This window comes from Symphalangus syndactylus, chromosome 18 (assembly GCF_028878055.3).
Source record: "Symphalangus syndactylus isolate Jambi chromosome 18, NHGRI_mSymSyn1-v2.1_pri, whole genome shotgun sequence".
NCBI classification, from domain to species: Eukaryota; Metazoa; Chordata; class Mammalia; order Primates; family Hylobatidae; genus Symphalangus; species Symphalangus syndactylus.
In genome coordinates, this window is record NC_072440.2 from 102,259,964 (window position 1) to 102,285,917 (window position 25,954).

The 25,954-nt window shown below is 51.8% G+C and overlaps 1 protein-coding gene and 1 long non-coding RNA gene across 8 annotated transcripts; one reads left to right on the forward strand and one right to left on the reverse strand.

Moving 5' to 3' along the window:
- Window positions 1-1,430: 1,430 nt before the first annotated feature.
- On the reverse strand, window positions 1,431-25,954 carry KLF11 (KLF transcription factor 11). 5 transcript variants are annotated; one of them, XM_063623981.1, is made up of 4 exons: window positions 25,774-25,954; window positions 9,834-10,103; window positions 7,662-8,604; window positions 1,431-4,041 (listed from the first exon to the last, which is right to left on the reverse strand). In XM_063623981.1, exons 1-4 carry the CDS (start codon window positions 25,816-25,818, stop codon window positions 3,761-3,763), a joined length of 1,539 nt encoding a protein of 512 aa, XP_063480051.1. In that variant the 5' UTR covers window positions 25,819-25,954; the 3' UTR covers window positions 1,431-3,760. The 5 variants fall into 5 exon arrangements, with proteins under 5 accessions (XP_063480051.1, XP_055110322.1, XP_055110319.1 ...); XM_055254347.2 differs by lacking the exon at window positions 25,774-25,954 and adding an exon at window positions 13,089-13,202; XM_055254344.2 differs by lacking the exon at window positions 25,774-25,954 and adding an exon at window positions 12,476-12,693.
- LOC129468593 (uncharacterized) lies at window positions 13,294-21,412 on the forward strand. Of its 3 annotated transcripts, none has more exons than XR_008652717.2 (4): window positions 13,294-13,523; window positions 14,518-14,995; window positions 15,197-17,681; window positions 19,540-21,412. It is a non-coding gene; the product is annotated as an uncharacterized lncRNA (long non-coding RNA). The 3 variants fall into 3 exon arrangements; XR_008652719.2 differs by having other exon boundaries at window positions 14,518-14,614; window positions 14,793-17,681; XR_008652718.2 differs by having other exon boundaries at window positions 14,518-17,681.

Here is a 25,954-nt window from a genome sequence, read left to right on the forward strand (position 1 = left end):
TGTGGGCCAGTGGGCTCCTAGCCTCACTCAGGCAGGGACCTCCTCCCTCGGCTTCTGTTGGCTCAGGTTCCCTGCACCTCCCTGACACAGCCCTTTCTAAGACACTTTCCTCTGCTGTTCCAAAGACCTAGAGCCACTTGTCCCCACCCACACATGTTGCCTGGACATCTGCTGACATTGGTGGATCCGTGAGAGCATTCTCTGTTCCCAGGAGTGGGGCATGCTCGTGCACATGTGAGCACATGGGAGAGCGTAAGGCTGTCGAAGAAGTGTAGCCAAGTGCCTCCCAGAAGAGAATCCGTGGCTTTTTTTTTTTTTTTTCCTTTTTCCTTTCTGGCAATAATGAGGCATAAGTCTTGTCAGTTGCCACAAGAGGGATAATCACACTTGCGCTCTAATACTTCCCTCTAGGAGGAGGCTCCATAATCAGACCTTTTGTGTGGTGAGGGTCTGGACCCCCTGGGGACAAATCAGACTTTCTGAGGTTGGCAGGGGCTGTGTTTTCTAAGGATATATGGCAGCCTTTAGTTTCAAGAGTTGGGAAGGAAAAGAAGGAAGAAGACTGAAGCCTGTGGCTCCATGATGTACTTTGTAATCCTGGGCCAGGAGTGGAAGGAAATAATGGAAGCGACTTCCAAGCACTTCTTCCAGAGTAGCTGGAAAACCACTTTCAATTCTACCTCTCTGCAGCCACCCCCTGGCACAGGAAGGGAACGAGCACTGCGGCCACAGGGTCACCCGGCACACTACTGGGTCTGTCTGGACCAGACACACTGTCAGAGTGGCCACTTCACATGTTGGCTTTTTGAGACAGGGTCTTGCTCTGTTGCCCAGGCTAGGGTGCAGTGGTGTGATCGTAGCTCACAGCCACCTCAAATTCCTGGGCTCAAGGGATCCTCCTGCCTCAACTCCCCAAAGTGCTGGGATTACAGGTGTGAGCCACCATACCCGGCTCACTTTACACATTTTTTTCAGAAAGAACCTAGAGGTCGGGCGCGGTGGCTCACGCTTGTAATCCCAGCACTTTGGGAGGCCGAGGCGGGCAGATCACGAGGTCAGGAGATCGAGACCACGGTGAAACCCTGTCTCTACTAAAAATACAAAAAAATTAGCCGGGCGTGGTGGCAGGCGCCTGTAGTCCCAGCTACTCGGAGAGGCTGAGGCAGGAGAATGGCGTGAACCCAGGAGGCGGAGCTTGCAGTGAGCCGAGATTGCGCCACTGCACTCCAGCCTGGGCAACAGAGCGAGACTCCGTCTGAAAAAAATAAAAAATAAAAAAAAATAAAATAAGAACCTAAACAGAATAAAACTCCAGAAAACAAAGAGGAGAGTTTAGTTTGAGCCAATACACAATGAATTTTATAGACTTCCAAAAGTCTCTAGGTATACTTAGGCCACCAGGCACAGTAAAATGACACAGGACACACATCCAGTTTAAAATCAAGTTTTATATGATTCAAAGAGAAAAGTTACATTACACATACTCATTTAAATAGTGGCAAAGTCTGTTACATAAAACATAATTATGAAACATTTTAAGTCTTATCAAACTACTTAAAAGGCTCAAAGTCACAAAAGATCAAGCAAAACTGCCCAGGCAATAAAGTGCACGAGGGGAGCCCGCCTCTCCAGCGGCCGTCAGCACCCAGAGCCGCCAGCTGAGGGCTCCATGCCGAATCCATACACAAGGTTTGTGGTTCTCAGAAGAGTTTTCAGACAGGAACTGTTTCCAACTTAAAATCTTTCAACAGACAAATGGAGGTGGAAGGGGGATGGTTTACACAAAGTATTTCCAAATGTAATCAGGAAATGGAAGTGTAAATTAAAACCTTTTTCAACATCTATCTCTTCTTTAGAAATATCACTACTTGGAGAATGTTGTGACAAGCAACCAAATACTCAAAAGACCTTATCCACCAGAATACTGGCAGGACTAACATTACTTTTCATGTCATAATTAAGAAAAATATCCAAATTTGATGCCATTTATAGTGTGTACAGTCAAAAATGTGTATGCTGATTTTGATGAGCAGGAGAAAGGACTGGATGGTGAGGAAACATGAACTATGCCCAACATGAGACAACAACTGTGCTGTCTCACGATGACAGGACACTCACCTATGGAGTGTCCAAACTAAACACCTCCGAAAAACACACACATTTGTGTCAAGTTAACAGCTGATACTAAGGGGCAAGTTAATGGGTATCAAGTCACACACAATGAATGACCAGGTGGAGATTTTATCAGACTACAAAGAACAAAACACAAAACCTAATTTTATTCAATATTCCAACCTTACCATCATTTAAATAAAGGTAAATGCCGGTAATTAACACAGACAAAATTTAAATACATACTGCACAATAAAAAAAATTCCCAGGCTACCAAATTAGTGCAACATTCTGTATGTTCCTACATTTATTCCATTGCCTGAACTTCCAATGTTTAACAAAAACCAGTGTCAGTGGCTTCTTGAACACAGGCGGCCATATTCTCCCGTTTATCTATGTGCTCATACAGTTGAAAAATATTGTCCATCTATTTTCTAGGTAGACTGTAAAACACGCCATTCCAAGTAATTTTCTGTTTGGTCAAAACAATTTCCTTCAAACAAAATGAACAGAAAGGCAGTTGGGTAGTATTACTGCCACTTAGCGTAACTTGCATTTCCTCGCGTTTCTAGTATTTGGCAAACAAAGGAAGCAGAATCTTGGCACTGCCTGCCTTCAAATGCATCTCACCCCAGCTAAGCTGTGCTCTGGTGGAGTTTCATCCAACCAATACAGACATTTCCTTTTTTTCTGAGAAGTTACTCTACCCACAATATAGTACGGATAAGGCCACAGCAAAAGAAGTCAGAACTGACAATTGACAAAGCGGCTGGATTTGAGTGTTTACCTTTTTTTGGTGTTTTAGGTACAAACAAGAAACTGAATGGCTTGCTTTCAGCAGAGCCATGGCCAAGACTATTACAGACTAGATCCTGCAGCAAGTACTGGTTCCTGGGATCTGCCCAGTGGCTTGTTACTCTCTGGAGTACATCCTTCATGACACACCATGGACACAGGCTCACTAGTTCCAGTCAACCAAAATTCTAGTTCTTGGGTGACAGGAATGATTGCCTAGAATTTCCTTGAAAACATTATGAAGAAGCTGACTGCAAAACTTATTTTTCCCTTTGAAGAGGTCCTTATTCAACCAGGTCCGATTCCAAAAAGATCTAAAAGGCCAGATAACTTGTGATTTTTGTGGTGGAATAACATGTCGAGTTTACTAAAAGAAGGGCCATTAGAAAAAACTTTGTTATTAAACACTGAAAAGAAGGTTGCAAAATGATCTAGCTAGAAATTGGTGATTTGAGCACCAACAATATAAATATTTTTATAAAAAACAGTATAAAAATTAGTACCCTGTCTTATTTCTCCAAAACATCAATAGAAAGGTTGTAAAAATCCAGATTTTGTAAACTTTATTGCCGAAATATTTGTTTGAATGCTGGTGATTCAGATTATCAAATTTTCTATCATTTCTTTAAAAAAACAAAACAAAACAAAAAAACTTTTGAAACTACAAGATACTGAACAGGGTCCCAAGTGGAAAAGAGAAGTTAACATACTTTCATCAAAACCAGCTCCCTGATCTTCTCCTAGCCCCCAAGACTGTTTTTTTTTGGGTGAGGCAGTGGGAGAGGAATCCATCAGTTCCATTCCTGAAAAGAGGCTTTTTAAAAACCCCCTGAGTGATGTCCTAGTGGACCTTTCAGGCAGAGGCTGGCATGGTCACCAGTGGGCTCCCCGGGCTCTCTGCAGAGGCGATTCTGTTCAGCTTGCCAACCTCTGTCTGCCAGCCTGGGATCTTCTTGGTCGTCATGTGGCGCCGGGCATGCTTCGTCAGGTGGTCACTGCGCATGAAACGTCGGTCACACACCGGGCACACAAACTTCTTCTCCCCTGTGTGAGTTCTGCGGTGGCGAGACAGCTCATCCGAACGAGCAAACTTTTTATCACAGCCATCCCAACTGCAGCCGAAAGGCTTCTCCCCTGTGAGGTGAGAAAATACATATTAAAGAGAAAGGAAATGCTAAGCACCTTATTCAAAGGGTTAATTCATGTCGTTTTAAAATCGTGTTCATCAAACTCAGAAGAAAGTGATATCTTATTATTCTGGAATTGGATGATTTGGGTCAAGAAATCTTCCAAAAGGCATTTATTCCTCCCACACTTAAGATGCAATATGTTAGCACCCAAAGATTTCAAGCTAATCTTTCAAAATATATTTAAAAATAAATCAGGAGAAGTACAAGTACAGTGGCTCAAACCTATAATCGCAGCATTTTGGGAGGCTGGAGAGGATCAGTTGAGCACAGGAGTTCCAGACTAGCCTGGGCAAGAAAGTAAAACCCAATCTTTACCAAAAAAACAAAAATAAATTAATTAAAAATGTAGCATCCGGCCAGGCGCAGTGGCTCACGCCTGTAATCCCAGCACTTTGGGAGGCCGAGGCGGGCGGATCACGAGGTCAGAAGACCGAGACCATTCTGGATAACACGGTGAAACCCTGTCTCTACTAAAAATACAAAAAATTAGCCAGACGCGGTGGCAGGCACTTGTAGTCCCAGTTACTCCGGAGGCTGAGGCAGGAGAATGGCGTGAACCCAGGAGGCAGAGCTTGCAGTGAGCCGAGATTGCGCCCCTGCACTCCAGCCTGGGCGACAGAGGGATACTCCGTCTCAAAAAAATAAAAATAAAAAATGTAGTATCCAGCTGGGCACGGTGGCTCACGCCTGTAATCCCAGCGTTTTGGGAGGCCGAGGCGGGCAGACCACCTGAGGTCAGAAGTTCGAGACCAGCCTGACCAACATGGCGAAACCCCGTCTCTACTAAAAATACAAAAATTAGCTGGGTGTGGTGGTGGGCGCCTGTAATCTCAACTATTCCAGAGGCTGAGGCAGGATAATCGCTTGAACCTGGGAGGCGGAGGTTGCAATGAACTGAGATCGCGCCATTGCACTCCAGCCTGGGCGAGAGTGAGACTCCGCCTAAAAAAGAAAAAAAGTAGCACCGGCCGGGCGCGGTGGCTCACACCTGTAATTCCAGCACTTTGGGAGGCCGAGGCAGGCGGATCATGAGGTCAGGAGATGGAGACCATCCTAACATGGTGAAACCCCGTCTCTACTAAAAATACAAAAAAAAATAGCCAGGAATGTTGGCTGGCGCCTGTAATCCCAGCTACTCGGGAGGCTGAGGCAGGAGAGGAGAATGACGTGAACCCGGGAGGCAGAGCTTGCAGTGAGCCGCGATCGTGCCACTGCACTCCAGCCTGGGCGACAGAGCAAGACTCCATCTCAAAAAAAAAAAAAAAAAAAAAGAAAAAGTAGCATCTATTCACTCTACCTTACTCCAATTTAAATATTTTTCAGGTTGGTAGAAATATATATAAAAACCAATCTTATCCAAGGTAAACTTGCCCAGTTTCTAGTTCTCATGAAAACTCCAAGTTTACAAAATGGCACAAGGGGATTCTTCAGAACTCTTACAGTTTTTTATTTTTATTTTTTGAGACGGAGTCTCACTCTGTCACCAGGCTGGAGTGCAGTGGCGTAATCTTGGCTCACTGCAACCTCCACTTCCCAGGCTCAAGTGATTCTCCTGCCTCAGCCTCCCAAGTAGCTGGGACTACAGGAGCACGCCACCAAGCCCAACTAATTTTTGTATTTCTAGTAGAGACGGGGTTTCGCCATGTTGGCCAGGGTGGTCTCAATTTCTTGACCTCGTGATCTGCCTGCCTTGGCCTCCAAAAGTGCTGGGAATACAGGTATGAGCCACAGCGCCTGGCCAATTTTTTTTTTTTGAGATAGAGTCTCACTCTGTCACCCAGGTTGGAGTGTAATGGTGCAATCTCCATTCACTGCAACCTCCATCTCCCAGGTTCAAGTGATTCTCCTGCCTCAGCCTCCTGAGCAGCTAGGATTATAGGCGTGCGCCAGCAGTCCCAGCTAATTTTGTATTTTTAGTAAAGACAGGGTTTCACCATGTTGGCCAGGCTGGTCTCGAACTCCTGACCCCGTGATCTGCCCACCTCGGCCTCCCAAAGTGCTGGGATGACAGGCGTGAGCCCTTGTGCAAGGCCTGTTATTGAATTGGAAGTACTTTAGGAAACATGGAAGCAACTTGTTGCAATCACTGCAGGTCATTCTGTCAGTACTTCTACCAAGGTAAACTGAATAAACAGTAAAACCTCACTCAGTCACCTCCCCAAATTTGGAAGCTGTGCTCTGGTGTGATGCAAAGTTCCCCTGGAGAGTCCCGGTGAAATGCAGAGCTCACCAAGTCAACAAGCCCGTTAAATGAGGCAGGCAGGTCAATTCCCCTCAGAAACACCCGTTCCCTGACACAGCCCCACGTCCATCTGCCATGCAAACGACCAACCCTCATTTACTGAGTAGTGTCAGGCCCTTGTATCAGGCACCAGGAATATATCCAGGTGAGATAAATATATAACTAACTAAAAAACAAAGAGAATATGGTAAGACCTACAATAAACCACTGGGGTCAAAGAAGAAAGGAAGATAAAGAAACAATCTAATAACTAATCCTAGGAAGGCCCTCGGAGGGTTTCAGTAAGTAGAGATGGGCAGAGGGCCAAGGGGGAAGGGTGCAAATACGGACCCAGACACAGAACGTTGGGGAGACTGTTTCTGAATGGGCAGAGGCGACTACTTCATGGGCCAAGTTTGGCCTTATCCTCAAAGCAAGCAGCCACTCAGTAGAATGTAGTAGTAGCGTTCCTCTTATAATGTCTGAACACCAGACTGCACTTTATTCTACACGTGGAGGCTACCACGATCACAGCAACAGAACACAAACTCACAGAACACCTGAGAAATGGTGCCCTCACCTACTGAAGCGATTGTCTAACCAGCAACACGCAGACCACTGCTGGGCAGCAGGGCAGCCACAGGTCCCATGGAGCTATTTAAACTTCAAGTATTAAAAAATGTAAAATTCAGTTCCTCAGGCACACTAGCCACACACTTCAAGTAGCCAGTGCCTACCCTAATGGACAGACAGCAAACATTTCCACCATCGCAGAAAATTATATTGGACAGAGCTGGTTAGACAACAGAGAGATCATTAGGTCAGCATAGTTTCTTGTGTGACTTACTTTAAAAACTACTCTCAGCGGTAAGAAAACTATATTCTTTTAAAAAATATTTTAGAATTTGAACTTTTCTATAGTTTGGCCAGACCTTTTCCCACATAAACATAAGTCACACTGGTAAGATATATTTACTGAATGTGAACGAATGCATGTTTTCTTTAAAAAAAAAAAAAAAAAAAAGGCATGAAACGTCTACTGCAATGTGAACGAACAGAAGGGGGCACTGTGAGTCACTCTAAAAGCTACCAAAAGACACAATCACAGAACTATACTACATTTTATCTTCTAGGGCGAGCGCTCTGTATGCAAACTCCTGATGGCTATGTTAACAACCCCACCCTTACAAAGGTTGTGCAGGCTTTTCAGAGCCAAAGAAAAAGCTACACTTCCACCTTCACCAGGGGTTCTCATGATCCCCTCCCAGCCAAAGGCGGCTCAAGGTATGCTTCCTAACCACAAGGTCTGGTGTACCCGATGCCCTACCTGCCCCGGCGCTTACCTGTGTGAGTGCGAAGATGGGCCTTAAGGTGGGAACTTTTGAAGTAGGTCTTCCGGCAACCTGGGAAACTGCAAACATAGTTCCTCCTTCGGGAAAAGTCTACCTGAGAGACACAGTTTTGGCTAGAGGCGATGAACACTGGAGCAGGGGCAAGGGGCAAGAACTTGGTATTCCCAGCAGCCATGACATTGGCTGCACAGGGAGCAGATGGAGGGAGGGCTCCCTGGGGCAGGACCAACATCACAGCTCCCTGAGGCACAGGAGGTCCCACCAACACAGGTTGAGGCGCTGGAGCAGCCTGAGCTAGGATGGGTCTCACAGTCCCCACAGACAACTGGGGAGGGGGCTTCAAAAAAGGTGGTAACATGCTACTTTGTCCAGTCACAGGGATCATCTGGCAAAGGACAGGGGGAGCAGGGACAGAGACAGAAATCAGAGGAGTGGTTTTCCTGGGCAGGTCATTTTCATAATTCTTTGGTGAGCAAGTCTGAACTGCAACAGGCCACCCTGCCTGCTGGCCTTTGTCAGTGAGCAGCAGGCCACCAGACTTGTGCAAGCAGGGCTGACAGGACACCAAGTTAGTGTTGAGTAAACTGTCTGTGAGGTGTGTGTCCTGCAAAGTTTCAAAGTGTCCCAGAAGCTGCTCTTCTTCTCTGCTGTCAGAAAGCTGGCAATCTGGAGTCTGGGTGGTGGGAAAGCAGGCAGCAGGGCTCTCCCCAGTGTGTCGGATCACGCTGGTCCCCATGGCCCTGCAGGCAGAGCTGGGCACTGGCTCCAAACCCAGCAAGCCCCTCTCCGCGCCCCCGCTCAGAGCTCTGGCCACTACGGCAGAGGACTGGAGGACATCCGTGGCTGTGCATGCTTTGGAATCTGTTACTTGGGGAGAAACAGGTGTCCTTGTCGATGGCTCCACGAGATCAGGGCTCTGAGGAGGAGTTATGCACTTAAAAAAAAAAAAGTACCATGTGAAAAGATTGTTTTAAAAGGGATTTAATTCATCACAATGCTCCCAATACCTCTACACAGAATCATCGAGACACTCAGCTAACCCTGTTTTCAACATCCCAGTGGGTTTCAAGGCTGCATGGGGCACTTTGCTTTCTCAGCTTATTCCCACAGTGTTTACCTCTCCCAAACCTACACAAGAGCCCAATGCAGGGAACTCTGAGAGGAGCTCCTGGCCGCCAGGCCCACCACTTCTGCAACCCTCCCGACAACCCACAGGCCCTTCCCATCCCTCTCCAAATCTGCTTTCTACACTCTTCTTTCAGAGCAAGCTTCCAGCCCAGGACAAACACAATTTCCACTTCTGTTAGCAACCTACAGTTCTCAACTTCTCCAAGCTGAGATGCAATTTCTCCAGGTACTTTCACAGATGTAGCAAATTAAAAAACCAAAAAACAAGAGTGGCTTACTGCACCCAACTCACAGAACTCACATTAAGGAGTCGGCTGCCACGGGAGGGCAGAGGTGCCACCCAACGAAGGCAATCTGATGTCAAAGTACATGCTTTCTCCAGCTGCTACCGATATATCCTGATACTAGGCTGGGTCACCAGGAGAACCTAAGCTCCACCCCAAGATTCCCCTGGGGAAGTAAATTCCACTTTCTCACATTAATCTGTAGGTTTCATCCCACGGACATTAACCACGTAGCTAGCAAGGTATGATCCATCCATAGAAAGAGCACATTTTTCAGAAATGAAGTAAGAGTTTCTTTTTTTGTTATTTTTTTTTGAGATGGGGTCACACTCTGTCGCCCAGGCTGGAGTGCAGTGGCGCAATCTCGGCTCACTGCAACCTCCGCCTCCCGGGTTCAAGCGATTCTCCTACCTCAGACTCCTGACTAGCTGGGACTACAGGCGCCTGCCACCACACCCAGATAAATTTTTGTATTTTTAGTAGAGACGAGGTTTCACCATGTTGGTCAGGCTTGTCTCGAACTCCTGACCTCGCGATCCGCCTGCCTGGCCCTCCCAAAGTGCTGGGATTACAGGCTTGAGCCACCATGCCCGGCTGAAGGAAGAGTTTCTACTCCTTCAGACCCACACACAGAGGGTATGCAACTTATTTGCCAGCATCCCAGGGAATCTTCTCACAAGTTCTTCAACACACTGAGTTCAGCTACTCTAGTCATTTCACAAAAATGCTCCTCCCTCCCACCTCCTCTTACCAGAGTCGATAAAGAATGGAAGTCTTTTGGTAGTTCAGGTGTGACTGCATCCATATGCACAGTGGTGGTGACATCCCCAGAGTCAGAGACAGGCGTGAGGGGTCTTATCCGCAACAGGTCACCTTTCTGGGATCTTTGACCCCAGGAGCTCATACAAACAAGAGCCTCGACAGCTTCCATGTCTGTCTGTTCCAAGATGCTGCAAGTAGACCTTTCGCTGTCATGCCGCTTCCTCTCCAGGATGGACTCACATATGTCCATGATGTCAACCTGAAGGCGACACAACACAACGGCTTCTCAGTGCAGGGGAAATACAGAGGCCACCAATGATGGGCATGTGGATATGCATACCAGAAGCCTACACTATGCATGTAATGCACATGCAATACTCCATAGCAACAAACACCGAGCTGTAGTAAAAGACGTTCAAGGAATGCTCATGACAATTCAGCTTTTAAGCCAACATTTCAAAGATAGAACTAAGCTGGCAAGCATTGCCACCAAAAATCCTGACTCTTAAAAAAGGCTACTAAGTTCGTATTTTTCTTGGGTAAATGATTAATAAAATTAACTCCTGAGGTTCAAGCCGAACAGTGGCTGGGGTAAAGCAGCTGCCCAGGGAGGAGGAGCCAACACTGAGGCCATCTAGTCGGTCTGCCAGTGGCCGCGGCGCCCTGACCATGGCTCTCTGAGGCGGCAAAGCCGCCAAAGCAGTGTCCCTACAGATGCTCTCAGAGACTCTGGGGCCTTCCCCCTAGGCCTCCAGGACTCCAAGCAGTTCCACCAATTCCCTCCACAGATTCGGAGCAAATGTCATCTGTTACTGTCCCAAGGCTAAAAGGTGGTGACAGGAAGCCAACCTGCCAGGATCTCGGAAAGGATCTCTTTGCAGTATTTTTTTCTTCTTTTTTTTTCTTTTGAGATGGAATCTCGCTCAGTTGCCCAGGCTGGAGTGCAGTGGCACAATCTCGGCTCACTGCAGTGCCCACCACCACACTTGGGTAATTTTTGTATTTTTAGTAGAAAGAGAGTTTTGCTATGTTGGTCAAGCTGGCCTTGAACTCCTGACCTCCCGGATTGAAGCGATTCTCCCGCCTCAGCCTCCAGAGTAGCTGGGAGAGGCGTCCGCCACCACGCCCAGAAAATTTTGTATTTTTAGTAGAGACGGGGTTTCACCACGTTGGCCAGGCTGGTCTCCAACTCCTGACCTCAGGCGATCCACCCACCTTGACCTCCCATAGTGCTGGAATTACAGGCGCCCGGCTTCGTTTTTTTGAGACAGAGTCTTGCTCTGTTGCCCAGGCTGGAGTGCAGTGGCACCATCTTGGCTCACCACAACCTCTGCCTCCCAGGTTCAAGCGACTCTCCTGCCTCAGCCTCCCCAGTAGCTGGGATTACAGGCGCCCACCACCACGCTCAGCTGATTTTTGTATTTTTAGTAGAGAGCGGTTTTCGCCATGTTGGTCAAGCTGGTATCGAACCCCCGACCTCAGGTGATCCACCCACCTCGGTCTCCCAAAGTGCTGGGATTACAGACATGAGCCAGCGCACCCGACCCTCACTGTCTCTTTAATCTGGAGGGGAAGAGAAGGGAAGAGGCTGGAATGAGCTATCTCTTCCAAAAGAAAACTAACCCGGGGGTGAGAGGGTGATATTACTCTGAGAAGAGTAATATCCCTCCCTCCCAGGGAGGTTACAGTGGGCCGAGATCGCGCGCCCACTGCACTCTGGCCTGGGCGATAGAGCGAGACTCCGTATCAAAAAAAAAAAAAAAAAAAAGGAAAGGAAACTTTGTACGAAGATACACGTTTCCTCTCAATCTGCCATGCACCAAAGTATCAAAGCTTTCCGTCTGCCGCGGTTCCCCGAGATCAAACAAGACGAGGCCACCTCAAATCCCCAGCCTCTGTCCCGCAGGCTGCGTCACGAAACCCCCCGTGAAGTCACAGAACCGAGGGCCGAGGCCCGCTCACCACACGGGCGGGAAAGGGCTCGCCCGGCCCACAGTGCCCGCACACCAGGAGGCCCGCGCTCGGCCCACGTCCACGGCTACCTCCCCGAAGCCCCCGAGTCGCAACGCTTAGGGCCCCCAACGCTCGCGTGCCGCGTTCCCGCCTCCCGTCGTTGCCCCGGCCCCCAGACCTTGCCCCGCCCCCAGGGCCGAGCGGCACTACCGCCAGCCGCTCTTATCCCGCCCCACGGCCGCGTGCCCCGCCCCCGAGCCTTGCCCCGCCCCCAGAACCGTGCCGCGTTCCCGCCAGCAGCCCTTGCCTCGCCCCCACGGCCGCGTGCCGCGTTCCCGCCAGCCGCTCCCCCGCCCAACGGCCGTCCGGCTCACAGGACCGGGGTGACGTCATGGCTGGAAATAGCCGCGGGGCCAGCGGGGCGGGGCCGCCCAGGAAGTGCAAGACAAAGCTGCGCGGGGCACACGCCCCCTCCTCGCCCCCGCCGACCCGGGCGCGCCCCGCGCGGCCGCCGCCCCGTCCGGCTCCGGAGCCCGCCCAGGCCCCTACCGGCGCGGCCGCAGCGAAGCCCCGCACGCCCCACCTCCCGCTTTCACAGGCGCGCAAGCCCCGCACCGCGTTCTCCGTCTCGCCCCTCGCTCAGACGAGTAGTCCCGCCGCGGCAGCCCCACCACTTACTGCGCGCGCGTCGTCTGGGCCCGCGAAGTCCGGCGTGTGCATCGTGCCGGCCGGCCGGGAGCAACAAAGCGGCCGCGGGGCGTGAGCTCGGGTGCAGCAGCGGCCGCACGTGGGCTGCGGGCGGCGGCGACGGCTACCCGGAGCTCCTGCGGCCGGCAAGCGCCTCGCCCGCCCGCCCGCGCGGCTCTGCCCCGGCGCGGCCCTCGAGGCGCGGGAGGGGCGGGGCGGCCGCGGAAGCGAACCAAAATACACCGCGCCCCCGCCGGGGCGGGGCCGGCCGCCGCCAGCCAATTCGTGCCCGGCCCATGCCCGGCCGGCCAATGAGCGCCGCGGGGGGCCGCGTGATCGGAGCCTGGCCGCGGCGTGATCAGGCAGGACGGGACGCGGCACGTGTTTTGGTCGGAGCGAGGGGCGGGGCCTGAGGCCCTGGAAAGTAAGGGAAAGGTCGCAGCTGCGCCAGGGGCGCGCGGGGCGGAGGGGGCGGCGCGGCGGCGGCGGCTGCGCCTGGGGAAATCCCAGGGTCGGGGCCGGACTCGGTGCGGGGAGAGGGGACCGCGCTTATAGGAACCTCCTGCAGCCCCACCGGCTGAATCCATCGGTAGCGGAGACCCACCTAGAGGCCTCAACCCGGCTTTTGTTTGTTTTTAACTTCTGTCACTCTCCCTTCGTCTATTAGGAATGCGTCCTTGACCAGAGAGGTCGGAAGGCTGGTCGGTTCTAGGTGACATTCCTGCATCCGGTCATTTTTGCAGACACCGGGAGTCAGAGCTTCTCGGCCTGAGTGTCCCGCTGACGCTCCTCCTCTGGCGTCTCTGAGCCTCTTCCGCTGTGTTACGGGGTCAGGGGAAGCCCAAACGGGTCGTCACCCAGAAGGCGCCCGCTGAAACCCGCCTATTCTTCCCAGGCCCCGAGAAAACGCCGCCCCCTCCGGGAAGTCCTGGAGCCTGCAGGAGACATCTAGCCCGCTGTCCAGGGCACCTTTTTTTTTCTCCCTATATTTCGGTTGCTCGCGTCTCTTGGTGTGGTTTGCCCACGGCTGCAGCGCCAGGTTCGTGGAGAGCAGGAACCATTCTGTTTATTTGCGTCGCCGCAGTCTTCAGCTCAGCGAGGAGCCACCCCTCCGTCTGTCCACTGCGCGCGCGTTTGCTGAGATGTGATGCGGGTTGGCGCTCAGTACAAGGGGCAGAGGCCGCAGTGAGGAATCCTCCTTTTTTAAAAGCTCACATCCAGGGAGGGGGAGCAGAGAGAGAATCCCGGCACCCCGGGGCTTTGCTCTGAGCGAGAGAAGCCTGGTCTCAGGGGAACAGGCCGGGCCCCACCACTCACCTGAGCAGGACTCTGGTCCCCACTTGCTCCTGCGGGGCCCACTCGGGTTGGGCAGAGGGGTTGACCCGGCTGAGGAGAGGGTGTTTGCTGAAATAGTAAGAGGGTTTAAGACGAATGAACCGTGATAAACTGCTCGCACGAAGACCCCGGAGGCTCTGAGAGGGGCGCAGAGTGTTCTGTGTGTGCAGAGTTAAGTCTTAGATACAGACTGGAATATTCTCTTTTGCCTGGACTCCTGCATTTGCCTTATAACTGGTCTCCCTGCGTCCACTCCAGCTCCCAGAGCCCCTTCCCACTCAGCACCCCCAGGGGTCTTTAACCCTTTCAGTGGCTCCCACTGTACTCAGCGTAACGCTTCTCCCCACTGTGGCTTGTGAGCTCCTGCAGGGACCCAGGCCCTCCCTCTCCAGCCCCATGCCTCTCCCCACGCCCGCGAGAGACAGCCTTGGCCTCCTCTTGGACACCTGTCCCACCAGCCCCTTTGCCGTCTCCAGGTCCTTGCACTTGCTGTTCCCTAGAATGCTTTTCCCCCAGATGCCCCCTTTACACTCACCCGCAGTCCACCTAGAGAGGCCGCCTCTAGCGGACGCACCCTCGGGGTCGACTTCCAGTCCCGTTCTGGTGGGCCCTCTGGTTTTCTTCCTCCACGACACTTTTCTTGAACTGTCCCTTTTCCATTACTTCAGTGATTTGTTTGTCATCTGTCTCCCCACCAGGACTTTCCCAAGGCCAGGGAGCCTGGCTGTCTAATTCGTCCACGTAGGTGAATGAGCGAATCGAAGGTATCTACCAGCCTCCCTGCTTGAACATCCCGTGAGCACCTCTAATTGTGTCCTTAAAAAAACTGAACTCAGGGCCGGGTGCGGTGGCTCATGCCTGTAATCCCAGCACTTTGGGAGGCCGAGGCGGGCGGATCACCTGAGGTCAGGAGTTCAAGACCAGCCTGGCCAACATGGTGAAACCCCGTCTCTTCTAAAAATACAAAAATTAGCCTGGCACGGTGGCAGGCGCCTGTAATCTCAGCTACTCAGAGGAGGCTAAGGCAGGAGAATCGCTTGAACCCAGGAGGCAGAGATTGCAGTGAGCCGAGATGGCACCACTGCACTCCAGCCTGCATGTCAGAGACTCAGTCTCAAAAAACAAAAAGCTGAACTCGGATTCCAGCCAAATCTGGATTTCTCGCCTCCGTGAAGGGTACAACTGGAGACGCTGTTCCTTGATCTAGAAACCTGAGCGTCACCTTTACCTCATCCCTTTCCCACAGTTGCTTTCTTCTGCCAATTACAGCATGCCCTTCTTCCTTCTCAGTTCCTCTCAAACTCTTATGTCACCCACGCCAGTCCTTGTCCTGGCCACCACCTGCTCGCCTGAATTGTTGCCACTGCCTCCCAACAGGTCTCCCTCTCTCCAGCCAGACGCCCTACAATCTGCCCTCACCTCACTGCCAAAATGATCTTCTGGAAGCAGAGATGGAGCTGAACCTGTATTCAAGCCGTCAGTTGGAATCCAACCAGTTATAGGACTGACATCAGGCTCCATAGCCAGGAACCCATGAGTCTTTGTAGCCAGGCTCCAGCCAGCACTTCCTGCATCATTTCTGACCAGTTTCCCAAATTGCTTTCCCTGCTGCCTTCCTGCCCCCACTGACCCAATACAGAATCCTGTACTCTCAAGGTCACTCCACTCTCTTCTGTTTCTAGACAGCATTCCTTCTGCGTGGAACACGCCAACTCTTGTCTGCTTTGACTTTTCAAAACTGCATGAGACAGCCGGGCGCGGTGGCTCAAACGCCTGTAATCCCAGCACTTTGGGAGGCCGAGGCAGACAGATCACCTGAGGTCAGGAGTTTGAGGCCAGCCTGGTCAGCATGGTGAAACCCCATCTCCACTAAAAACACAAAAAATTAGCCAGGCATGGTGGGGGGGCGCCTGTAATCCTAGCTACTTGGGAGGCTGAGGCAGGAGAATCGCTTGAACCCAGGAAGCAGAGGTTGCAGTGAGCCGAGGTCATGCCATTGCACACCAGCCTGGGCTACAAGAGTGAAACTCCGTCTCAAAAAAAAAAAAAGAAAAGGACTGCATATGACTCCCCAGCAAAGCCCTCCCTGATACCCTCAAACGGCCGATGCCTCAGCAGAAGGCAGCACGCCTGGGCTTTGGAGTCAGACCTGGATACAAATCCTTGTTTTGCCGGTGTGACCTTGCCAAGTCGTCTTTCCTGCAGGACAGAAGGCAGCAGCAGCTCTCCCTGAACTGGCACTCTGGCTTCTCTTGCCCCAGGGTCTGTTTCTGCTCCTTGGACAGCAGGTGCATGTGGGAACTGTGCCCTCTTCAGCCATGAGTCCCTGTTCTGCTCACATCTAGCCCATCTTCCAAATGGACAGACAGGCTGTGGTTGTCGCCAAACCCCTGATTCTGGCCATGCCCGCAGTCAGAGGGATGGCGATTTGTAAGCTACAGATTATTGCGAATCATTCACTTGGAGACTTCACTAAGACCACTGGCACCAGGCTCCGTAGACCCTCGGGAAGAGCATGGTCTGGCAGGCAAACTGGATGTGGCCACAGATAACATCCCCTAGGGGAGAGCGTGGTGGGCCTGCAGGCCAGAATGCCACCACTTTCTCCTGTGTCCTTCCAGAGAGAGCCTATGGCTATGCACGCGTGCTGCTGCAGAGGGTAGTGCTCTGTACCTCCTGGGCTCACTTACTGACTTCAGTCTTAGGGCTTATTCCAATTGGTACATAATGATCAACCTAATACTTTGTAATGGTAATATTCCATCATATGGATGTGTTGTTTATTTAACATTGTGGTTGAATAACCAAGATGTTTAGGTTTCCAGTTTTCCAGGAATATCATGCCCCTCCATCATTTGCCCACCTGTAAGGGTAACTACAGGTGAGCAGCTCTTAGAACTGGAATTGCTGAGTCAACTGCTCTGTGCATTTCCTTGCTTTTTCTTTCTTTTCTTTTCTTTTTTTTTTTTTTTTTTTTTTTTTGAGACGGAGTCTCACTCTGTCGCCCAGGCTGGAGTGCAGTGGCGCGATCTCGGCTCACTGCAAGCTCCGCCTCCCGGGTTCACGCCATTCTCCTGCCTCAGCCTCTCCGAGTAGCTGGGACTACAGGCGCCCGCCACCACGCCCGGCTAAATTTTTTGTATTTTTAGTAGAGACGGGGTTTCACTGTGGTCTCGATCTCCTGACCTCGTGATCCGCCTGCCTCGGCCTCCCAAAGTGCTGGGATTACAAGCGTGAGCCACCGCGCCCGGCCTCTTTTCTTTTCTTTCATCTTCTTTTATTTATTTATTTTTGGGGTAAATTTTTATTGAAGTATAGCATAGCGTAGATATAGGAAAGTGCAAAAACTTAAATGTACAATTCAATGAATTTTCACTAAGCCAACCCACTGTGTCGCCAGCACCCAGATTTAGAAACAGAATATTATCAGAATCCCAAAAGCCCCTGAGCTGCCTTCCAGTCACTACTTACCCTTTCCCTGATCCCCTGCATAGGATAATCCTTATCATGGCTTCTGACACCGTTGGTTGGTTTGGGATGTATTGACACTTTTTGTGTGTGTGTGACACTTTTATAATACAAAGAAAATCATAGAGTATGTTCAGTTTGGGGTCTGGCTTCTTTCACTCAGTGTGTTGTTGTGGGCAGTTGGAGTTTGTTTATTCTCATTCTTCTGTTGTCTTTCTCTTTGGTTGAGCTTACTGGGCTGGAAGCAGTACAAGGACCAGAACATGCTGTGAGCTGACCAGCTGCTGGGCTGGCTGTCTAGTTGACAAATGACCTAACAAATGGTTGACAAAATGGATGGATGAATGAATCACAGACCCACTAATCCACTGACCTGTTCAATGCCTGACTGGAAGTGAGTGTCCATTCCTCCCAACACCCCAGGGCCCCTGTCTCCCTCCGCTAGGGGCACTCGCAGTGGTGCGCAGAGAGGTCTGTAGGGGTAGCTGAGGCACAGATCATCCAGGTCGACCTGCATATTTTACAGATGGGGAAACTCAGGCCTAGCAACTTCACACAAAGCCACTTTGCTCAGGGGAGAAATCATCATGACGCTGTGTCTGATGTGGTTGAGGTACGAAGGAGGACCAGGTCAGAAGACATTATTAAATACCAAAAGTAGGCCAAGTGTCGTGCTAGGGGCTAGCTCTTCATGCCTTTTGATCCCCTGATTTCAGCCCCATTTATAGATGAAGCCACTGAGGGACGAGAGGTGAAGCCACTCGCCCATCATTGCTGGCCAGTGAGTGGAGGGCCCAGGATCCATCCCTCCAGCTCGGGTCCAGTGCTGCTTTCTCCCAACTGCCTGCCCCTGGAAAAGGGGCTGCTAAGAGCACATGCTGAGTCCTTGTAAGCCGGCCCAGAGTCAGGGGCTGTGGGCAGCTCCCACAAGGCACGAAAGGGGGTGCTCAGTCCCATCACTCCAGGGAGGGTGAGGAAGCCGGTGCGCTTTGTTCGTGCTGTGGCTGCCATACCCCTCCCTGCGCTGGACGCACCTCCTGCTGCGTGGCTCTGGCTGCCTCGGTGGCTGCACTCGGCCTTCTTTCTGTGTCTCCAGGCTGGGCTACAACCTCACTGTGTGTTACGTATTCAAACCTCCCAAGAGGGAGAACCAGATTGGCTTAGGCTTTTAGGTTCAGAGTAGAGGGGCTACATGGCCCAATCTGCAACTTTTGGCAAAGAAAAGCCCCAGAATGGGGATATAGGTGTAGTGGGCCCTGAAAGCTTCTTTGAGGACATGGGCACTTGGCAGGGGCCTTGCAGAGGCTGGGCTAGTACAGTCTATGGTGGGGAATGGGACCCCTTGGTGCTCAGGGCTGTGGGACCGTGGAGGAACAGGAACCACCCTCGGCCCTTCCCATCCCTACTGTTCAGCAGGAAACTGACTCACAAACAATGGTACATCCTATATACCAAGAGCCGTGCTGGCACAGGCGTCCGGGGAAGAGGTGGGACCCGACTGCTCCTGTTTGAGGAACTGGTGGGAGGGCTGGTCTGGGACAGTGCCCAAAGAAGACATCATTTGAGCTGGGTGTTAAGGACAGATAGGAGGTAGCCACCTAGGAAACAGAGGTGCCCTTTTGGTACTAGCTTCATACCTCGTCTACCTTTGCATTCTCCAGCTCTTAGCACAAGATCGTCCTATGCGGTGGGTGCCCAGTGAATTGAAATAAGCCTAGGAAGAAACTTAGGCCAGTGTCCAGGCCAGTGGTTCTCCAGCATGAGCCCAGAAGGCGCATCAAAACACAGATTGCCGGGCCTACCCGCTGGCTGCTGACTGAGCAGGTCTCCGTGGGGTCTGTGAATCTGCATCTTTTTTTTTTTTTTTTGAGACGGAGTCTTGCTCTGTCGCCCAAGCTGGAATGCAATGGCATGATCTCAGTTCACTGCAACCTCCACCTCCTGGACTCAAGCAATTTTCTCGCCTCAGCCTCCTGAGTAGCTGAGATTACAAGCGCCCACCACCATGCCCAGCTAATTTTTGTATTTTTAGTAGAGACGGGATTTCGCCATGTTGGCCAGACTGGTCGCAAGCTCCTGACCTCAGGTGATCTGCTGGCCTCGGCTTCCCCAAGTGCTGAGATTACAGGCATGAGCCACTGCGCCCAGCCAAATATGCATGTCTAATAAGTTCCCAGATGTTGTTGACACCACTGGTCCAGGAATCGCGGCGATGAGAACCACTGATTTAGTCCAATCTCTGCATCTTACAGAAAGGGAAATGGAGACACAGAGAACAGAAGCAGCCTGTCTCAGTTACTCAAAGCGTGGGCAGAGGAATGACTAGACGCCCTGCCTCCAGACTCACGCTGAGTCCCGCCCCGAACCACACTGCAGTGCCACCCTGCCACCTCTTGGACAGAGTACCCCAGGAGCGCCCCAGAAGAAAGCCTCAGGAGGCCAGCATGTCTCTGGGCAACAGCACAAACTGCCGACTGGCCTGGGAGGGCAGCCTTCCAAGGGTCCTCGTGGCTACCCAGCCCATCTGCTCAGCCAACTGCATCTGGGTATGTTGCCAGCCCGACTTCCCCAGTGACCCAGCGTAGTGCTGGCACCAGCGCAGATGGGGCAGCAGGGCCAGCCAGGCCAGGAGCTCAAGGCACTGGCAGAGTGACCAGTGGAGAAACATCTCACAGGGTGACTTGGTGTGGATCCCTGTGGGGCCTGAGCAGGAATCTGTTGGGACGCTGCTGTCATTCCTGTCCCCTGGGCAGAGCCAGGGGGCACTTACCCAGGTCTCTGCTCAGGCTGATGACTGGTACTGTGTGCCACTCAGGGTTGGAGGCGGGGAGGCCCAAGCCGGCTAGCTTCCTGACTCAGCACAAAAACGAATTTTAACCACTTCAAGGAAATGCCCAATCTGAGGCAGGCCAGCCTCTGGCTCAGAGCTGAGCACATTGGAACCAGGAGTCACCACCCTCCCCCAGGCAGGCCAGGCCCTCTGCCAAGGGCTTTCCTGGCACCAGGGCACTCATCACCATTGGCTCCTCCTGCTGGCCTGTTCCGTAGCCACGGCATCTCCCCCTCTGCCCAGGAGCCGCCACCCAGGCTGCAGTCAGTGCCCCTCCCAGGAGTCCTCATGTGGGCATCTCTTCTATTGCTTGGTCAGCTTATACTTGTCTCTGCCCTAAACTGGGGGCTCCAACTCCAAAGACCGTGGAAACCTTTACTGAGTAGGCCCAGTGCAGGCTGAGGCTGATCCTCACCGAGAAACTGGTAAAGCACTTAACCAGGGTGGGCTTAGAAAGAGGCCTTGTGCCCAGGTTGGTCTGCAGCCCCTCCCTGGACACCTTCCTGGCTCAGCGTCACTCACAGATCCATGCTGGGTCCCCTTGGGTTACTCTGGGCCACTCTGCATGGCATGGGGAGCTGAGAGAGGCACAGTCCGCCTGTCTGCAGTCATCTGGCACTCACATTTTGGACAGAATCATCATTCCTTTCACTAACCCTAGCTGCCCTCTCCCCAGTTTACCACTGCTGTGTGGGAACTTGAAAAAGTGGGTAAAATTAGCCGGGTGTGGTAGTGTGCGCATGTAATCCTAGCTGCTTGGGAGGCTGAGGTGGGAGAATCGCTTGAACCCAGGAGGTGGAGGCTGCAGTGAGCCAAGATCACGCCCCCGCACTCCAGCCTGGACAACAGAGTGAGACTCCATCTTTAAAAAAAAAGAAAAAGTGGGAGCCGTCGCTCTACTACAAGAAGGACCCCTCTTTCTGCTTGCTGGTGTTGGGCCATGGCAGGAGGGGGCAAGGCCCCGGACCGAACTCGCTGAACTCCCTGGCTGTAGGCTCAACTCCCAGAGGCAGTGATGGACAACCACCTGGGGGTCTGCTGTTTTGCTTTTTTATGCCCATTCACGTGTGGGCTGCTCTTCAGTAAGCAAGTTCCTGTTGAAGCTGGATATGCTGCCAGCCATTGGGCTGGGCACTGGGGAGAGATGGGTGTGACATGGTTCCTGTGTGACCTTGGACCAGTAGCTTGACTTCTCTGAGCCTGTTTTCTCATCTGTAAAATGGGGATGGAAACTATAACCACAGGATGTCATGGGAGTAAAATGATATCATGCTCATAAAAATACTTGACAAAGGTGCCTGCCAGTGACTGCTCAATACGTAACTTTTTAAAAACTGTCCCATGGTAAGGAAGCTCACAAGGAAAGTAATGATTATGGTATAGTTCACGAAATGCAAGGAGAAAGCACAGGGATGGGGCTCTCCCTTAGCACACGGCCCAGGGGAGGAGCTCACCTAGCCACTCAGCTTGGAGGGAGGGGACAGGAGGTAACGAAAATGCATTGTAAATAAGCAAATGGAAGCAAAGGTGCAGTTCTGTACAGAAGAATTGCAAATAATATATGGAGAGAACTCCCCTCCAGGAAATGGAGCTTAATTTTCCTCCCCTTGAGTGTGGACTGGACTTAGTGACACATTTCTAACAAAGTATGGAAAGGGAGATAGCAGCTTTGCAGTGGAGAAACCTTGCACTCATCATTTCAATCAAGAAACAGAGGTTAATGTCACCAGTGATAAATTGTGTTGAAATCACCTACTCCTGATATGACGTGATGGGAAGGGCCCTTCATCGCCATGTTATTCTTTCCCAAAATGCACAACTCCAGTCTAATCATGAAAAAAACATCCGACAAACCCAGATGGAGGAACACCCACAAAATGCCTCGTCACAGCTTTTCAAAAGGGTCAAGGTCATGAAAACTGAGAAAGAACTGAGAAACCATCTCACATTGGATGAGGCACGATGGCTAAATGCACCCTGGTCTCCCTGGACTGGATCTGGAAATAGTAAAAATGCATTAGTGGAAAACTGGTGAAATCCAAAGAAAGTCTGCAGTTGGTGATAGTATTGAATCAATGTTAATTTCATAGTTTTGACAAATGTGCCATGGTTACACGAGACTTTAACGTGAGGGGGAACTGGGTAGAGGGTACATGGTACTGTGTACTATTTTTGCAATTTTTGTTTGAGACGGAGTTTTGCTTTTGTTGCTCAGGCTGGAGTGCAATGGCGCGATCTTGGCTCACCACAACCTCCGCCTCCCGGGTTCAAGCGATTCTCCTGCCTCAGCCTCCCGAGCAGCTGGGATTACAGGCATGTGCCACCACGCCCAGCTAATTTTGTATTTTTAGTAGAGACGGGGTTTCACCCTGTTGGTCAGGCTGGTCTTGAACTCCCAACCTCAGGTGATCCGCCCGCCTCGGCCTCCCAAAGTGCTGGGATTACAGGCATGAGCTGCTGAGTCTGGCCTGTTTGCTTTCTGAGACGCAGTCTCACTCTGTCGCCCAGACTAGAGTGCAGTGGTGCAATCTCAGCTCACTGCATCCTCCACCTCCTGGGTTCAAGCGATTCTCCTTGAGAATCAGTGCCACCCGACTGGAACACACCACCTGGCAGCCCATTCTAGTACAGAGCAACAGCCCCCGTGTCCAGGAAGTCCCTCTTTACTTCTTGCCAAAGTTGCCTGTGTTATCTGCCCCAAGCCATGCCCCAGAAGTCCTCAAGCTAGGGCTCAGGCCCGGCTTGCTGTCTCCCTTTCAGCACACAGATCAGCTCATGAAGCATGTGGGGCCTGCCACGGAGTCACGCTGAAGCTCATGCCCCCACATCAAGGGTCTGTGAGATGGCAGCCCCAGAGACTGGCCCAGGGTCCGGGGAGAGGCCCTCTAAGCCCCTCTTCCTCAGGAAGTGCCCCTCACCTTGTCCTGCCCACAGGCAGCAGCAGTGTCCGCCCTGATGAGCTCTGGCATTGGGAAGGGGCAGTGGGAAACAGCTCCTCTGTGCAGCCTCCCCAGGGGCTGCCCCACAGCCCCACTCCCCGCCTGTGTGCTGCATGCTGGTCACCTTGTTTGCTCTGGGAGCTCCTTTACTGGGGGCTTCCTGAGGCCTCTGGCCCTGCTGGTACCTGGAGGCCCCAGCCTCTTGGCTCAGGAGGAGGCCTGGGGCTGGGTGTGGTGACTTACGCTTGTAATCCCAGCACTTTGGGAGGCCAAGGCTGAAGGATCACTTGAGCCCAGGAGTTCAAGAGCAGCCTGGACAATATAGCAAGACCCTGTCTCTACAACAAATTTAAAAATCACACAATGTTTTAAAAAAGTGAAAAGGAGGAGGCCTGAGGGGCTATAGTGGCTGCAGGGTAGCATGACCACTGGGGCTGTGGAAGCATTTGCCCTGTGGGAGAAAGCGCTTTCAAGGGGGAAGGTGGGGTGTCTCTGACCCGGGCAGCGACCATGGGGCACCAGAGGGCAGCTTGACCCTGCTCCCAGGTGGAATCTCTAAACCCTGGTTTCATCTGCTCTCAGAGCCTGGCCTCCACTGTCTAAGGCTTCCTGGGTTAGGAGCCTGGCACACACTGGGCTGCTATGCCAATCTTTTACACACACATTTACCAGGCACTTTCTCTTTTGCCATCCCCTCATGATCACCCGGCAGGGATCATTATCTGCAGGTGAGTGCAGGCTTAAGAGAGGCTGAGCGGCTTGGCCAGTCCCACAGGCAGTGGTGGCTGAGGCCTCCTCAGGACCCAGGTATTCTGAGAGAGCCTCACACCGTGGGGCTGGGGGCCAGCATCTGTCCCAGGCATGCTATCCACACGCATGCGGGAGGATGGGAAGAGCTCTGGGGCTGCACACATCTGGGCTGCCAGCGTGTGTTCACCACTGTCTGGCTCTGCACCCCAGGATTTTGGGGTCAGCACATGGCGTAGGGGGTAAAAGGGTGCATCCTGAAAGGTGGACCTCTAATGCACCTGGCCAGACACAAAAAGGCAGCCGGGGGTGAGTCTCTGAGGAGTGGGCAGCGGGACCAGCCAGTGTGGGGAGGGTGGAGAGAGTGGGGAGGGCGGTGTGGGGCCAAGGGCAGGAGGTTCTGGGTGCATGTCATGCTGCTCCTGTCTCACCGAGTATAAACAGCTCCTTAAAAGTGAGCTCCAAAACCCAGCTTACTGGGCCATTGATGGCAGGCTAACCTTCGGGGCGTGCCCAGCATGTCCCAGAGGGGCCTAGGATGGGAGAGCCCTGTGGCTAGTCTGCAGCTGGTGCCTGCACAAACCTAGGCCCTGTGCTCCTTCTGGCACCTGGGTGAGGCCCCCTTGGATGGAACACCTGCTAACTGCTCATTAAAATACAAGAGTGGCAGGGGGCTGGGCGTGGTGGCTCACGGCTGTAATCCCAGCACTTTGGGAGGCCGAGGCAGGCAGATCACTTGAGGTCAGGAGTTTGAAACCAGCCTGGCCAACATGGTGAAACCCCGTCTCTACTGAAAATACAAAAATTAGCTTGGCATGGTGGCGGGCACCTGTAATCCTAGCCAAGGCAGGAGAATCGCTTGAACCTGGGAGGTGGAGGTTTCAGTGAGCTGAGATCGTGCCACTGCACTCCACCCTAGGCGATAGAGCGAGATTTCTTCTCAAAAAAAAAAAAAAAAAAAAAAACCCCAAAAACAAGAGCTTGGCGGGGAGGGACAGCAAGGCGATAAACATCACTTGGAAATTTGGGGCTTAAAAAACTGTGTAAAGGATCAATCTGCTTGTGAAGGCTAACAAAGCTTGGGGCTTGATTAACAAAATGCTCCTAATTTATCATTCTTAGTATTAGGACCAGGAGCAATATTAAGAATATTCACATAATGTGAACACACAGTTAATCATGTTAGCCACTATTTATCAAACACGGTGTGCCAGACACTGTTGCATACACACGTACCCAGTCTCTCATTTAGTTTTCACACAGACTTGTAGGTATCCTCAGCCTATTTTACAGAGGGGGTTGAGTGTGGGGGGGGTGGGGGCTAAAGAGCTTGCCCAAGTCTTGCTCACACAGCTGACCCAGGTGAAGCCCTCTCTGCCCGCTGCCCCTGCCGCCTCTGCCCCAAGCCTTGCCTTCCTAGTGAGTGTGTGGCCTGCATCGTCGTGTGTTAGTGGATTGTGGTGGGGGGAGGAGGGAATCCCCTATTTAGATTTTTTTTTTTTTTTGAGACCGAGTGTCACTCTGTCGCCCAGGCTGGAGTACAATGGCACCATCTCAGCTCACTGCAACCTCTGCCTCTCATATCCAAGCGATTCTCCTGCCTCAACCTCCTGAGCAGCTGGGATTACAGGTGCGTGCCACCATGCCTGGCTAATTTTTTTATTTTTTATTTTTGTATTTTTAGTAGAGATGGGGTTTCACCATGTTGGCCGGGTGCTGGGATTACAGGCGTGAGCATTAAGTAATGCTTTTGTGACTGGCACAGTGGAAGATTTGTTTAATATTTTTATGTAGTGCTTTAAATAAATTGTAATATTATTATTGCAAAAGCAGCTCATCCTTATTACAGAAAACAGAAATACAGAAAAGTACATAAAAAGAGAGTCCATTTTTCTCCTCTCCTTTGCCCTGTCTGTCTCCCCCTCCCCCTTTTCCCTCCTTCCCCTTCTTATTTCCATCCACCTGCTCACCTCTTTAATCCTGTGAAGAAACAAGTGAGTCCTCCCCTCTTTCATTCTGCCTTAGTCCAGTCAGCTGTCTCAAAACACCATAAACTGGGTGCTTCTCAACAACCGACATTGATTTCTCACAGTTCCGGAGGTTGGAAATCCAAGATCAGGCGCCAGCATGTTCGGATTCAGGCAGGGGCTG

Coding starts and splice junctions, on each gene's coding strand:
- KLF11 (XM_063623981.1), bottom strand. CDS start 25,818: ATGAAAGAGGGGAGGACTCACTTGTTTCTTCACAGGATTAAAGAG. Junction 8,605..9,833: donor TCCATTCTTTATCGACTCTG/GTAAGAGGAGGT, acceptor TTTTTTTTTAAG/TGCATAACTCCTCCTCAGAG. Junction 4,042..7,661: donor CCATCTTCGCACTCACACAG/GTAAGCGCCGGG, acceptor CTCACCTCACAG/GGGAGAAGCCTTTCGGCTGC.